Source organism: Balaenoptera physalus (genome assembly GCF_965194825.1).
Source record: "Balaenoptera physalus genome assembly, chromosome: 7".
In the NCBI taxonomy this organism is placed as follows: domain Eukaryota; kingdom Metazoa; phylum Chordata; class Mammalia; order Artiodactyla; family Balaenopteridae; genus Balaenoptera; species Balaenoptera physalus.
In genome coordinates, this window is record NC_138886.1 from 120,958,654 (window position 1) to 120,975,229 (window position 16,576).

Genomic DNA, 16,576 nt, shown 5'->3' on the forward strand with positions numbered 1-16,576 from the left:
TTTTAGTATATTCACAGATACGTGCAGTCATCATCCACAGTCAGTTTCAGGGACGTGCTTGTTCTGTGTGAGAAATTTCAATATGTGAGAAATTTCAACAAGTTAGCTTCTTGCTTCTTTCAAAGAGTGGCTTTAGTGTGGAATAGCCCTAATGGAGGCATTGCCGTGTGGTAAGGAGGGAGTGAGACGTTTAATGAAAAGTCTCAGATTCAGTGATCTCAGTGATTGTGAACATGGACAAGGCCATCTTGAAGAATTTTGAAATTAGGGGCTTCCTATTAAGAACTCTGAAAATAATTTTTTTCTATTTTTTTCATGTAGCTAAAAGACCAAGTTCAGGACAAAGCTTGGCTTCTGTTGTGTCTGCTCAGAAAATTACAAAGCCTGCTGCTAAATATGGAGTCCCTTTAACGTATAAGAAGTATGGAGATAAAAAATTACATGAAAAGAAACCACTCCAAAAACATAAACAGGTATGATGATCATGCTACAAACTGTGTATTAATAACATGCTCAGTTTGACCTTATTTTATTGTAGCTCAATTCAGTTAATCTTGATATTCATAGGATTGTTCTTATTAAGTTACTAAAGAACTTTGTTCTCTGCTTCACCAGTCTTCTAAAACTTGGGAGACTTACAGAAGTCATAAAGAAACATTAGTTAAGGGGCTTCCCTGGTGGCGCAGTGGTTGAGAGTCTGCCTGACAATGCAGGGGATATGGGTTCGGGCCCTGGTCTGGGAAGATCCCACGTGCCGCAGAGCGACTGGGCCCATGAGCCACAACTGCTGAGCCTGCGCGTCTGGAGCCTGTGCTCCGCAACAAGAGAGGCCGCGACAGTGAGAGGCCCGCGCACCGTGATGAAGAGTGGCCCCCGCTTGCCGCAACTAGAGAAAGCCCTCGCACAGGAACTATCGCACAGAAACTAAGACCCAACACAGCAAAAATAAATAAATTAATTAATTAATTAAAAAAAAAAAAAAGAATCATTAGTTAAGTAAAGTAGCTGGTGCGGTAAAAAGAAAGTAACATTATAAATGAAATCATTTTTGAATAACCTAAGCAGAGCCATTTGTCTTTGTGCCTAAAATAAGTAAATATCTGTGATAAACATCATAAAAATCTGGGGAAATTTTGAATTTAAGAACTCACGATGAGATAAATAAATCAAAATCATAGAGCTGGAGGAATATGATCATATAGTCTGTCATATTTCAGATGAAAATTAAGGCCTGTAGCATTTAGGGGTTGTGTCTAAGAACACAGAATATTAGTTGCAGGAATTTGATATTTTTCTTCACGTCACTAGCTGTGTTCTCTGGTATATGGAACCTGTCGGTTTGCACTGCATATGCACATGCATACATACACGTACACACACGTGTAGTTACAAAGGTGTGTGTAATGCTGTAAGACAGACCTCCTAGTAGGGGTGGTCCGTCTCTTTGGGTAGAAGCTATGATAAAGTAGTTCAACGTGATCCCTGTAAAGCAGTCTTCAAGTAAGTTGTGTAAGTCAGCATCCAGTCAGGAGACAGAAAACATAATAATTTGGTAGGGGAAAGCTTAGTGTAAGTAATTATTATCTGTTTTTAGGTAATTGACTTCTAAGGGGTAAAGAGAACTCTAAAGAATACAGGCCTAGCAGACAGACGCAGGAAGCAGGCACTGCTCCTGGTGCAGAGGCAGGGCCCCATAGGAGAGACAGAGGCCAGAGTATCACCCCGCCTGCCCTTAAAGCCGAGACTCAGAGCCTGCTGGCTGTGGATGGAGGTGACCCCTGGGTAGTGGAGTTCCCTGAGGTGCCAGGGCCGAGGCTGGCAGACGTGAGACTGTCCACTGTGGAGCTGATCAGACTCCTGGAACCTTCATAGGGTGAACTGTGCTGGGAGGCCCATGGAGGAGCCTGCCGGGCGCTGCTGGGCTCTTCGGGCTGGGCTCTTCGGGCTGGGCTGCCGGCTGGGGCACCGGGTGCGGCGGGCAGCTGGCCTCGAGGCTGCCGCTGCAACTCGCAGAGAGGCTGCCGGGGGTACTCTGCCTGCAGGGGTGGTGTCACCGCATGTCCTGCACCCACAGGGACAAGAGGAAGAGAAGCCCTTTCCTTGTGCAGCGTCCCTCCCTCCAACATGGTCTGCGGACAACGCTTACATCCTGCTGCAGGCCTGAGGTTTGCCCTGTCCAGCTCCAGGGTCACGAGCAGGACAGTGGAGGGTGACCTGCGAGCTGAGGGGCATTGTGACAGCTGGCACACCGCGTTTGTGTTTCTGTTTTTTGGTACCATGTTTATTCAGGCCTAAATGGAGCGATTCCATCATAGCCTTTAGCCCTCTTTTCTTCAGTCACCACAAGACACCCAGCGCCCCCGGGGTGCCCTCATTCGCAGTCTCTCAGCTCCCTAAGGCTCTGGTCCTCCCCCGATCCAACCCCTGAACCCTTCCACAGAGCCTCGGATAGCACATCACCAGCAAAATCCCCTGTGTTCTGACCTTGTCAAGAGTGTCTTCACCTCTTTTGCTCTAAAACCTGGCTTGTCCCTGAACACACTGTCATGCGTCTCTCTTGGGGACCGTTTTCCCTCTGGTCCCTCAGTCCTGCCGGGCCTAGAGGTGGGATGATGGAGGTGTGTCCCTCGCTTGTCATGGCCAGACTCTCCCCTGCTCCCTAAGCCACTCCGCCAGGCTTCGTGTCAGCTGCTGCGCCTCCGTGTGAGGGTCATCTTAGACACTTCCCCACACTGTCATGATTCTTGGTGACTTCAGTATCTGAGAAGATGACCCTTGCAGTAGTGCATGGCCTTGTTTTCTTGATGGTTCTTTCATCAGTGATCGTGTCTCCTGCCTCACCTAGGAACTCTCCCCTGTAGCCATGCCATCACATTTGTCATCAATAATAGCATCTATGTCGTAGTCTCAGTTACAAGTACCCCACTCTCTGACCACTACTTCCTGTGTTTTCAGCTCATTCCCTGCGGACTCTGCCACCAAAACTTCTTTGTTCTGTTTGGATCCGTGGATCTTAACTAGTTCTTTCATTGTCCATCCCGTCTTCATTTTTATTTTCTTTCTCCGGCTTTAATTTCATGTTCTCTCGTTGTAATAGTTTCCAGAACCTCGACTGTCTTGCCCCAGTGGAATGTGGTGGGAAAAACAGGCAGCTGTTCTAACTGGTCTCGCTTTAAATTTAAACCCCCAGCGTCAGGCAAGCACCGCGGCCACCACCCTATTACGTTTCCACAGTCCAGCTACCCTCGCACTTTCTAAGATGGTTATCTCCTCCTTTCTCCTTGTTCTTCCCCGCAGGGTAATGACCTTGCTTCCTATTTCACTGAGAAAGCAGAAGCAAGTGGAAGGAAACTGCCCCCACTCAGCAGCACTGCTGCCAGGCGGTCCTACGTGTTTGTAAACGTCCTGCCTTTCTTCCTGTTAACTTTGATGGTCTGTTTGGGTTTTGATCCCGAGCCGACCCAGCTGTTTGTGGACCGTCTGTTGTTAGCATTTCTGCCTACTAAAGGACTTCACCCTCTCTTCTGTATCATATCTTTCCTCTCTCCTGAATCATTCCTGTTAGCAAACAAACATGTTGTATCTTCAGTCTTCTTAACAAAATCCTCCCTCCCATGTCTCCCTGCATCCAGCCCTTGCCCTGTATCTCTGCTCCTTTAACGGCAGAACTTCCCCCAGCCTTGTCTGTACATCTTCGCTTCCTTGCTTCCCCTTTCCTCTTGCTTTGTCACAGCTGTCAGGAGCGGCTCCTGGCGAGGACCTCAGGGAGCCCAGTTGGGTACGTCCAGGGGTCAGGTGTCTTCTTCCTCTGCCTCGGTTTTGGACTCCCTTGGTTACCTGCTCTTTTTAAACTTTTTATTCGCTTGAGTCCAAATATCACACTCTGCTGACCGTCCTCCTCCCTGCCTGCCTGCTCTTCTTCCCCCTGCGCAAGTTCCTCCTGCTGTCGCTGACCCCTGACGCTCAGGTGCTTCAGGACGCCTCCTTCCTGGACCGTCCTCGCTCTCTGGCAGCACCTGTAAACCGACACGTCTGCGTCTCGAGCCTGGACTCCTTTCCTGAACTCCAGACCCGTGCTGTCCTCGCATTTCTAACCGGGTGTCTGACAGGCATCCCAGCACGCGGGTGTGTAGGTCTGAACGCCAGGTCCCATGCCGTCCCCAGGCTCATCGTTCTTGTCTTGCCTCACGCTCCTGAAGTCCGCTGACGCCCCGTCACCGTCACATCCTGTCCACCGCCTGCAGATTCTGTTCTGTTCGCAGTCTGACTGCTGCTCACCGCTCTGTCAAACACTGGTCCAGGCCACCCCACCCTCCCCGGCCTGGCCTCACTGCGCTCAGACCGGCGTGCTGCGTCTGTCCGCACACGGCAGCCTCAGTGCTGCTCTGATGGTGAAGGGTGATCCTTGCCCTTTCCTGCTCAGGAGGTGCCAGCAGCCTTTCCTCCCGCTCAGAGAAGGTGCCCTTGTTACCTCCGCAAGTCTCATCTCTGCTCCCTCCTTGCTAGTCTCCGTCCCGCAGCGCTCGTGAAACCTTGCTGTCCTCGGACATGCCGAGCGCTTGGCTGCAGAAGAGCACTTGCACTTGCTCCTCTCTTCTCCTGGAGGACTCTCTCTCTCTCGCATAGTTTTCTTCCTTCCTTCCTTCCTTCCGGGCTGTGCTCGCAACTCTGTGGATAGAAGCGCCATCCACCCTTCTGGCCCACCCCCACAGCTCCGTCTGCTTTTTCCTCCGCTGTTTCTCTTGCATGTGCTTGTTTCCAGCCTCCTCCGTGGAGGTGTGACTCTGTGAGAGCAGGGGTGATGTTGTTCACTGGTGCCTGAACCCGTGGGGCCCCCAGTAAACACTGACTGGATAAGTGAGTGAGGAGTGGATTAGAGAGCACTAACTTAGAGTTTGTCAAGTCACTCAAGTGTTAATTCTTTAAAAGAATGAATAACACCCAAAAGTTGTTAGTAAAACTCTGTGCAGAAGCCATTTTGTTACCGTTCTTAGCAAATTGATAACTATTAGAAAAACAAAACCAAGAGAGAAAAAATGATAATGACCAACTCCTGAGCACACTGGGATGTGTCTGTACTCTGTAAGGTCACAGGAGGAAAAAAATAGACTCAATAGCTATTTTCTTTAGTTAGAAAGACAAGTAGTTTGCTAAGATTATTATTGATAGTTGTACTGAAGAGACTAAAAATTAATATGATCCCTTTAACTTTCTCTTGTAACCCAAATACATACTTGGGTGGACTTGTAGAAGGTCATTTGTCTTACCTCTGGGCCAAGTGTTCACCTGACCAAGTGGAGAGATCAGAGCGCTTGGTGAGGCTGGACTGAAGATGTAGCAGGTGGTCCTCACCCTTGGGCGGGATCGTAGCCAAGTGTTTATTCTTTCACATGGCTGGTCAAATCAAGCAGTATGTTGGTGTTCTTAATGTTTCCCTCATTTTCAGTTATCATTTATTCAGTATGCAAGAGCAGCATGCTGTGGTATTTTCAGATTCCAGTTAATAATGTCCTGAATAGCAGATATCATCCCATCAAATAGTCAGTGACAGGTACATGATTCAGGCGATAGTTATAAGAGTTTTGGAGTTCAGGCAAGGTTGTTGCCCTAAAGTTTTTAGGCATTTGGCATGATTTTCTAGACCAGACCAATGAGAACTAAATAATAATTAGCACATGAAATAATCATACAGCTTATTTAAACAACATTTCACGACAGATTTCTTCGCACAACAGTGTGAATGTACTTAATGCCACATAATTGTACACTAAAAAATGGTTAAAATGGTAAATTTTTTTTAGTTGAAGTATAGTTGATCTATCATATTGTGTTAGTTTCAGATGTACAGCATAGTGATTCAGTTTATTGGGGGGGGAAGATTATATTCCATTATAGGTCATTACAAGATATTGGGTATTAATTTCCTGTGCTATACAGTAAATCCGTGGTGCTTATCTGTTTTATGTATAGTAGTTTTTATTTGTTAATCCTGTACTCCTAATTTGTCCCTCTCCCTTTTGGTAACCATGAGTTTGTTTTCTGTGTCTGTGAGTCTATTTCTGTTTTACATATACATTCATTTGTATTATATTTTAGATTCCACATATAAGTGATATCCTATAGTATTTGTCTTTGTCTGACTTATTTCACTTAGTATAATAATCTCTAGGTCCATCCATGTTGCTGCAAATGACAAATTTCATTCTTTTTTATGGCTGAGTAGTATTCCATTGTATATATGTACCAGATCTTCTTAAGCCAGTCGTCTGTTGATGGGCACTTGGATTGTTTCCATGTCTTGGCTATTGTGAATAGTGCTGCAGTGAACATTGGGGTGCATGTTTCTTTTCGAATTAGAGTTTCTGGTTTTTCTGGATATATACCCAGGAGTGGGGTTGCTGGATCATATGGTAGCTCTATTTTTAGTTTTTTAAGGAACTTCCATACTGTTTTCTAAAATGGTAAATTTTATATGTGTTTTACCACGATGAAAACAAATTAGAAAAAATTTGAGGTAAATAAAAACTAAATAAAAATAAAAGAAACGACACATGCGTGAAGTTTTTCAAACCTAACAATGAAAAGAATTAAAGGAAAAAAACTAAATGTCTAAATTATTTTAAATGTGATTTTTTTAAATAAGTTTTTTTTTTGTTTTTTATATGACTCATATATTTTTTTAAAGACATATTTTGTCCCCAGAAAATCTGAAGCATCTTTTAGATTCAAATTCGTAATGCCTCTTGGAATTTTAAATTTAACTTTCTATCAAGCTTGAAAAGGAGAAGTTTATAAGGAAAACCATAACCCCTTACTGATAGTGCCTGTCTCTTTTTAAAAAAAATTTTTTGGCTGCACTGGGTCTTAGTTGCTGCGTGGGCTTTCTCTAGTTGCGGGGAGCAGGGGCTACTCTTGGTTGCAGTGCGCGGGCTTCTCATTGCGGTGGCTTCTCTTGTTGTGGAGCATGGGCTCTAGGCGCATGGGCTTCAGTAGTTGTGGTGCACGGGCTCAGTAGTTGTGGCTCACAGGCTCTAGAGCACAGGCTCAGTAGTTGTGGTACATGGGCTCAGTAGTTGTGGCTCACGGGCTCTAGAGTGCAGGCTCAGTAGTTGTGGTGCATGGGCTTAATTGCTCCGCGGCATGTTAGATCTTCCCAGACCAGGGATTGAACTTGTATCCCCTGCATTGGCAGGCGGATTCTTAACCACTGCACCACCAGGAAAGTCCTGTCTGTCTCTTTTTAACTGCAGAAAATTAAGCTAATACACATTAAGTTTTTATTACTCAGCATATCATAAAAATATCTGCATGTCATAAAAACCTTCTTTGCTCCAGTTCCTATTAATAATCACAGCTGTTTTCTAAAAGGCTTCAGTTAAAACAAAGGAGTGGTTATGAAGCCACCAGAGGGAGCTCTGTGAATATGTTTCAGTATTTTGGTTCTGACTTTAGCAAAGAAACAAAACAACACTTTTCTTTTAGTATGGATGTTTTATGTTACCATATTTTTCTCTTCTGTGTAGAAATAGTGTTCTGAAAATACTTGTGTGATTTCAGAGGAACAGCTTGGCATTTTTATTTCACAAATATTTGAGTATCTTATATGTGAGGCAATCTGGAGGACCAAAACGTGAATATAACTCTTGCTTTCATGTGACTTACCCAAGAGTACGTAGGTGTCTTAGTTAAACATTCTCTTGTTGCACACGGTTGTGTAATCTGGTTTAAAGCTGGTCATGTATAGTGAGATGCTGTATCACTCACGTTAATATTTTTAAGTTGTTGGGTGTCGTGGTTCACGAATGTGGAGACCAGTGCTAGACCTGCTACATAAGGGTTCACCTGTGGAACTTGTCAAAATGTAGAACACAAGGCTCTGTGTCCAGAAATTATAATTCAGCAGCTCTTGGGGATGTGTGTTTTTTGAAAATAGCTTTATCAAGATATAACTCACATACTGTACAACTCATCCCTTTAAAGTTTGGATTTAAATGGTTTCTAATGAATTTGCAAGAGTTGTGCAACCATCCCCACAATCGACTTTAGAACATTTTCATTGCCTCCCCACAAAATCCTTTTCCCATTAGCATTCTCTCCCCGTTCTTCCCCAACCCTTAGCCCTGGGCAGCTGCTAATCTTCTTTTGTCTCTGTATAGATTTGCTTGTGCTGGACATTTCATGTAACTGGAGTCATACAGTACGTGGTCTTTTGTGACTGGCTTCTTTTGCTTAGTATAGTGTTTCCAAGGTTGTAGCATGTATCCATGTTGTAGCATGTATCAGTACTTCATTCCTGTTTATTGGCAAGTAATACTCTTTTGTATGGAAGGAATATATTTTTACAAAGCTCCTGGGTAGCATTCCCCACTAGTTTAAATTCTATATATATATATATAAAACATACTTTGAAATGTTAACTTTGTGATTGTAATGCGATAAAAAACATTAGATACAACTGTTTTTTCCTTGTACTTCAGTAATAGTGCCCCCAGAACGCTCTCTTGACTATTTTAAAAGAGGGGGTTGCTATCTATTAGTGGTGGCCAAACCATTTAGTGGGTGAAGAGCAGGGACTTTTTTTTTAAGTAATAGAATGGAAAGTAACAGACTCAGCTACACATAGTAAAAGTATTTAATGGAACTTGGGTGTGTGTGTGTGTGTGTGTATCTTAATTGGGCCTGGATGTGAAATATATTTCTTAGTGTGGGTTGCTTTTACAAAAAGTTTGAAAGCTACTGTTCTTGAAATATTTCAGTATTACTGTCATCTCATTAACCCTAGTATCTTTCCTGGAGTGAGGTGGTGAGATACATGGTTCAGCTTAAGTGAAAGTTGAATTAAAATAACTAGCCAGCGTTAGGTTAGGAGTTAGGATCTAGTAATACAGTGAGGAGGAGATGGGATGGTTCCGGGAACCTACTGCTTGGGTCATTTTGTCAGGGAGTGAACTTGCTATTTAGTTAGTCATGGTGTGAGGTTTTGTTTTGTTTTTTTTTTTGGGGGGGGGGGCTGCACCGCGCGGCTTGCGAGATGTTAGTTCCCTGACCAGGGATCGAACCCATGCCCCCTGCAGTGGAAGTGCCGAGCCTTAACCACTGGACTGCCAGGGAAGTCCCTGGTACGAGACTTAATACCACTTATCACATTGATGATGTAGCTTTGAGTTAAAACATGCTGTGTCAATAAGATGGATTTGATTTATGATGGTCATTTAATTAAAATGCCAAAACACAGTATAAGAGAATCATTATTCTCATTTTAATAGTTTATCAACCCATTTGATGATGTTACATATTCTAAATATTATCATTTTATTGTGCTCAAATTAAATAATGTATTCATTAAAATAAGTTAGTTGCATTTCCTAAGGAAGAAATTATGTTTAAATTATGTATCATGTTGCTTTCTAAAGTAAGCAGAAACTTTAAATATCTTTTTGAATTTTTTTTTTTAGTGAAAGGAAACTTTTGGTGCCTTTCTAGTTCTTTTTTATGTGTTGTGAGCTATATAATATCTTAACGGTAATATATTTCTGGAATTAATTATATTAATTTCATATTGATTGTGGGTCATATTTATTTTGTAATATTCTGAATTTGCATTTAGAATTTTAGTGCTTATCCGTTATGATCATTTTACAAAATTTAGGAAGTTGAAGCAATAAGTGGTATATGAGAGTAATTTCATAACATTGACTTTTGCCAAAATACAGCTGCTATTGAAATGGAATTGTTAGTGGAGACACTTTAATGATATAATCAAATGCTGAATTATTTTAATAATAATGTAAATGACCACTGAAATAATTTTTTTAAAGTAGCATTTGCTTTCCTTTGAGTTGACACCCAACATAGATAAATAATTTTGTACAGTGTTTCTTTTTATATTCATTTTTTCCTAAGGTAGCTGACAAATTTAAAATTGGTTCATGATAAATAACTAGAGTTTCCTGTAAATACTTTTAATCTTTTTTGGTATATAGAATTGTATTTTGAACGGTTTGAAAAACTGATCATACAGTAGGCTTAACATTACTCACAAAATTAAGTAGCTAGCCCAGGATAAAAAAAGACAGAAATCCATGGATCAGTTATACTTACGAGCACACATGCAGAAATCCTAAAAGAAGTTTTTCAAAAACTCAAATCATTTATCAAAAGAATGATTTAAGAATCATTAAATAGGATACATTTCGGGATGCAAGGATGCTTCAACAGTAGGAAACTGGTTAATTTCACTTCATTAGTAAGTTGAGAAAATCATACATAAATGATCTCAGTAGATACTGTGAAAGTTCAGTAGAATTTAACACTTTTTAAAAAAAATAAACTTCTTTGGTTGTATACATTAAACATGTACAACTTTTTGTATGTCCATCGTACCTCGATAAAGTGGTTTTTAAAAAAGATCCAGTGACCTCCCTGGTGGCGCAGTGGTTAAGAATCCACCTCTCAATGCAGGGGACACGGGTTCCAGCCCTGGTCCGGGAAGATCCCACATGCTGTGGAGCAACTAAGCCCGTGCGCCACGACTACTGAGCCTGCACTCTAGAGCCCGTGCACCACAACTACTGAGCCCACATGCCACAACCACTGAAGCCCACGTGCCTAGAGCCCGTGCTCCACAAGAGGAGAAGCCACCTCAAGGAGAAGCCCGTGCACCACAATGAAGAGTAGCTCCCGCTCGCCGCAACTAAAGAAAGCCCGCACGCAGCAACAAAGACCCAACGCAGCCATAAATAAATAAATAAATAAATTTTAAAAATCCAAATTTCTTTCATTCAAGAAATAGAGGGGAAAGTTCTTAACATGACACAGTTATATATACTAGAAACCCATGTCAAGCATTATACATAATACTGAAAAATTGGAAGCATTTACATTAAAGTTAGAAGCAAAACAAGGATGTTTGCAATGATTGCTATTATTTAATGTTATTCCAAAGCCTTGCTAATGTAATTAAAAAGAGAAAGAAATAGAAACATAAATACTGGGAGAGAAGAGAAAACAGACATTTACAGATGATACGATTCCCTATGTAGAAAATCCTAGTGAAGCAGCAGAACACTATTAATGAATTCAGTAAAGTGGCCTGATAGAAGTTCAGCATGCAAAAATGAATAACCAGAAAAGGAAATGGAGAGACATAGTGACAGACTCCCTCAAATACTTTATTTTATTTTATTTTTTATTTATTTTTTTTTGAATTTTATTTACTTTATTTATTTTTAAAGGTGTAGGCTTATTTATTTATTTATTTTTGGTTGTGTTGGGTCTTCGTTTCTGTGCAAGGGCTTTCTCTCGTTGCAGCAAGTGGGGGCCACTCTTCATCATGGTGCACGGGCCTCTCACTATCGCGGCCTCTCTTGTTGCGGAGCACAGGCTCCAGACGCACAGGCTTAGTAATTGTGGCTCACGGGCCTAGTTGCTCCGCGGCATGTGGGATCTTCCCAAACCAGGGCTTGAACCCCTGTCCCCTGCATTGGCAGGCAGATTCTCAACCACTGCGCCACCAGGGAAGCCCTTATTTTATTTTTATACAGAAGGTTCTTATTAGTTATCTATTTTATACATTAGTGTATATATGTCAATCCCAATCTCCCAATTCTCAAATACTTTAGAATAGACCTGCTGAGAAAAGTGCAAGGTAACTATGCAAGAAAGGAATCAACATCAATGGAGTATTACTTATCAATGAAGAAAACAAATGCAGATACAAATAACATGGACGATTCTGAAAACAATGTTGAGCAACAGAAGTGAGATACAAAGGAATATATATTGTGTAATTCCATTAATATACAACTCAGAACACAGCAAACTAAACTGTATTGCTTAGGAAGGCACACATAATTGGCAAGGCCATAAAGACAAGCAAGATAGTGATTAGTAAAGTCCGGATGTGGTGGAGGGCTTCTGCGTGTTGGCAGTATTCTGTGCCTTGACCTGGGTGGTAGTTACTGGCTGTTTCCTTTATTTTTGCTAACCTCTGTGTATGTCCTTTATCTACTTTTTTATAGGTGACTTTATTTTTATTTATTTAAAAAAATTTTTTTAAATTAATTAATTTATTTATTTTATTTATTTATTTTTGGCTGCATTGTGTCTTCATTGCTGTGCGTGGGCTTTCTCTGATTGCTGCGTGTGGACTTTCTCTAATCGCTGTGAGCGGGGGCTACTCTTTGTTGCAGTGTGCAGGCTTCTCATTGTGGTGGCTTCTCTTGTTGCGGAGCACAGGCTCTAGGCGCGTTGGCTTCAATAGTTGTGGCACGTGGGCTCAGTAGCTGTGGCTTGCAGGCTCTAGAGCACAGGCTCAGTAGTTGTGGTGCACGGGCTTAGTTTCTCCGCGGGCATGTGGGATCTTCCTGGACCAGGGATCGAACCCATGTCCCCTGCATTGGCAGGCAGATTCTTAACCACTGCACCACCAGGGAAGCCCCAGGGATAGTATATTTTGAAAGACAGTTATGGCAGTATTGGCTTTACATTTTTTCCTGTTTTAAATTTCCATGCATTTGAATTTTTCAAAATCCTTATCTAATTTGTAGTTTTACTTTTTGTCCAGGCCCATCAAAGTCCAGTGAAGAAAGTGAATCCTGGAGAAGAAAGGAGGAAACTGTTTGAGGTATAAAGACATCTGTCTGCTTATTTTAAAGCTTTGTAAAAATAATTATAAAAAAAGAAACAAATCTTATAAAACCTCCAAACCTTTCCTCCTTATTTCTTTCAAATACCTCTAACTTATTTCTGTTTTTTAACCTCCCTGGGCATACATCTACCATTGGTATGCTAGCTTTACTGATGAAACTAGAAGAAGTAGTATTTATTATTGATAAAAAATGTTCTTTTTTTATTTAAGGAACCAGCAAGGAAGAGAAGGCTGGAATTGAATGAAAAAGAAAGGAAACAAAAGGATCAGGTAGTTATTTCGCTCTTACTTTTTTCCCCTGCCAAGTTGGAGAGGATAATAGTTTGAAGAGTTCTAAAAAGTTTGTCTTTAAAACTTGTTACAGATTAGTTTAATGAAGGCTGAACAGATGAAAAGGCAAGAAAAGGAAAGGGTAAGAGGATGGTCTGTTTCCCCGGTATGCTACACTGCTTCCTACACATGCCCCTTTTTTTTTTTTTTCCTGGCTGCGTTGGGTCCCCGTTGCTGCACACAGGTCCTCTCTAGCTGCGGCAAGCAGGGGCCACGCCTTGCCGCAGTGCACTTGCTTCCCATCGCAGTAGCCTATCCCGCTGTGGAGCACGGGCTCTAGGCCTGCAGGCTCAGTAGTTGTGGCTCGCAGGCTCTAGAGTGCAGGATCAGTAGCTGTGGCACACGGGCTCAGCCGCTCTGCGGCACGCGGGATCCTCCCGGACCAGGGATCAAACGCGCGTCCCCTGCATCGGCAGGAGGACTCCCAACCACTGCGGCACCAGGGAAGTCCCCACCACCCTTTTTTTTTTAAGGGATACACTGATTCCATTTTATTTCTAAATGTATTTCATGTACTTTATACTAAATATTTGAAATGGTGTTTTGTTTTTTTGTTTCTTTTCCCCAAAAGTTGGAGAAAATAAATAGGGCCAGGGAACAAGGATGGAGAAACGTGCTGAGTGCTGGTGGAAGCGGTGAAATGAAGGTAGGCCTTTGGTGCCAGTGCACTTACACTACTGCTTTTCCTACAGTTTCCCCCTGCTCTTGATAAGGTGTACAACTGGCTTTTTGGGGGGATACACTTACTTTTTACTAGAGTTCTTCAGCGTCTGTTATGACTCCTTAGTTTTCCTGCACGTATTTGGTATGTAATTTGTACTGATAACTAATATGTGACACTGTTAAAATTGCATAAAAAGTTTGCTGTGAAGGGTGTGATACGCCATTCCTGCCTGAGGCGTCTTTTTAGAATCAAACAGTTTGTCTCCACTCTGCCTAAAGTCCTCCTGTAGCTTCACGCAGACCTGAAGATTCCGTTTTCAGAAGACCCGTACTAAGCGGGCCCTGCCCGTCTCTCCGCGCTCATCCTGGTCCCGCCACGCAGTGCTATGCGCTCTAGTCCTGCTGAGCTAAGGACCGTACTGCGGTTTCCCCACTATGTGTGGCCTGCTGGAGCTACGTCCTGACACTCGTGTTTCTCTTTACCTGAAAGCACCCTCCGTCCCTCCTCACTCTCACTCCTACCTCCAGCCATTTACCTAGGTAACCAGTGACCTAACCAGCCATTTACCTATGTAGGTTAATTCAGACGTTTCCTTTGGGCAGATCCACACTGTACAACCTTGGGCAAGTTACTTAACTTTTCTGAGCCTTAATTTCTTCATTTAAAAAAAGAAAGAAAGGAAGGAAGGAAGGAGGGAAGGAGGGAAGGAAGGAAATTTCAAGAGCAGTGTCCGAGCTTGGCCTGCAAGGACTCACCTGTTAAGCTCCTTTTCCTTTCCTTGCTCTGCCAGTCTGAATCTTGCATTTCTTCTTTTGCCCTCATAGCATCCTTTACATGCCGAATTCTAAGGTGGTCCCCAAATTCCTGACTCCAGGGGTCAGGCCTGATGTTATACCTCCACTGGAGCGTGGGGGAACCTGTGAACAGGGTGTGTCACAGCCCCTTGGTCAGGCTGTGTTGTATGGCCCTGCTGATGAGGTAGCCACTCCTGTGGTCACGTCACTATTTTATAAGCCTCCCTCATGGCAGCCTGGAAGGGAGAAGGTCAGAGAGACAGCTTCTGCTGGCCTGGGAAAAAGCATGCGTTCATGTGGCAGGGAAGCACAGGTGTCCTCTGGGAGCTGATAGTGGTCTCTGACCAACAGCTAGCAAGAATGTGGTGACCTTAGCCGTGACAGCCACAAGGGGGTGAATTCTGCCAGGAACCAGTGAGCTTGGAAGAGGATCCTGAGCCTCAGGTGAGGGTGGCAGCCCTGGCTGACACCTTGATTTCTGCCTGGTGAGACCCCGAGCGGAGGGCCCTGCTAACCATGCCCAGACTCCTGAGACCACAGATGGGTCTGCCTTAAGCTGCTGAGTTTGTGGTGCTTCATGACACAGCAATAAAAAATGAATACGTACTATTATTCCTCTGTATTACCAGTTTTAATTTGTATCATCCAATCAACTGTTACTTAAGGTCTTTAAACTGTGAATTCGCCTGACCATGCTCAATAAACTTGGTATTTAGGTTCCCAGTAGGTGTTTAAGTTGAAATGATTACCATTCTTACTTGTTTCTTTTTCCCCGAAAGATATGATTTGAGTAAAAATTTATCTGTGTATGTAGGCATACATGTTCTGCCCTGGCTTTCTTGGTTTGTATTTCAGTGTCTTGAGATGACACATTTTTCGTATCACATATCAATAACCCAGCAGGAGTCACTTTTTCTAATTCTGTATTAATATAGACTTATACAGTTTTTAGTAATACAATTTTATCTTTAAAATTGTACTTTACTATTTTTGTACTGTACTATCCAATTTACTGTGAAATTGAACTTTTAACCTCCTGAGTGATAAGGAATGACTCAGACAGAATTTGGCCCATTCTAAAATAACTAACTCCATATCTTATAGGATTAGATAGTAAAATCTTACCAAAGTGCAGGCCCTCAGATCTTGTCAAGCATTTTATATCAGTCCATGATTAGTGTTGAGAATTTGATTATTTTTTCTTCTCCCTTTGCGTATATCTTCTTTATGCAGTAAAGCACTTTTTTTCCCTATGATGTCTAAAGCCATATTTAATCCTAAAGTCCAGTTTTATCAATGTTTGATTATAGTTTCTCAACAATGTGAGATACTATGTGCTTAATAGGTTTCTGTTTCGCTTCATAAACTTCTATACTGCTTTCTGTGAGGATTAATAAAACAATTTATTTTCCATGACGTAAAGCAAAGTCTATGTTAGTTTCTGTACTTATTCCCCATGAGGTTTGAAATATTTAACTTCTTCAGCTGTTTGATTTCTGTACAGTTGATAAGGACCTGGAAACTCAGTAAAAATGTGAATCAAATTAAGGAGATTCCCCAAAATAAAGATAAAACAAAAACTAAACATTAAGGGAAATATTTCAAAGTTAATATTCTATTATTATATACTTCTAAATACCAAGACATGCACAGTATAAATAACCTACTGTCCTTGATTACTTAGTATCTGCAAAATCTGGGACTTTTTGCTTTATCCATTTTTTCTTTTTTTTTTTTGATTCTTCTGATAGGTATTTTTTTCTTCTTTAAAATTGTAGTTGATTTTCAATGCTTTATCCATTTTTGATGTATCTCTTATGAAAGTGTGTTTTTAGAAAAATTATGAAATGTTCCACATATATCATTTGATTATATAGATAACCATTATATATGAGTGCATCTGTTGTTTGACAATATATTGGAATGCTACTCAGCATTGAAAAGGAATAGCCTATTAATACATGCAACAACATGGGTCAATCAAAAGCATACTGAGTGAAAGAAGCCAGGCACAAGAGTACATATTGTATGAATCCATTTATATGAAATGATAAGAAAAGGCAAATCCAATTTCTGTGACAGAGAGCAGATCAGTGTTTGCTGGAAGGAGGGGGTGTTGGCTGCAAAGGAACATGAGGG

General features: G+C 41.9%; 1 protein-coding gene across 12 annotated transcripts in view; it reads left to right on the forward strand.

Annotated features, from left to right (window-relative positions):
* The window catches only part of NEK1 (NIMA related kinase 1), a 223,059-nt gene that overhangs the window by 74,301 nt on the left and 132,182 nt on the right, over positions 1-16,576 (forward strand). For 11 of the 12 annotated variants that reach the window (XM_082468835.1, XM_082468834.1, XM_082468832.1 and 8 more), the window contains 5 exons: positions 322-473; positions 12,566-12,625; positions 12,860-12,919; positions 13,014-13,061; positions 13,551-13,625. In XM_082468835.1, coding sequence (XP_082324961.1) covers positions 322-473; positions 12,566-12,625; positions 12,860-12,919; positions 13,014-13,061; positions 13,551-13,625 — 395 coding nt within the window. The remainder of the gene's footprint in view (positions 1-321; positions 474-12,565; positions 12,626-12,859; positions 12,920-13,013; positions 13,062-13,550; positions 13,626-16,576) is intronic. The other variant, XM_082468839.1, reaches the window with a different exon arrangement.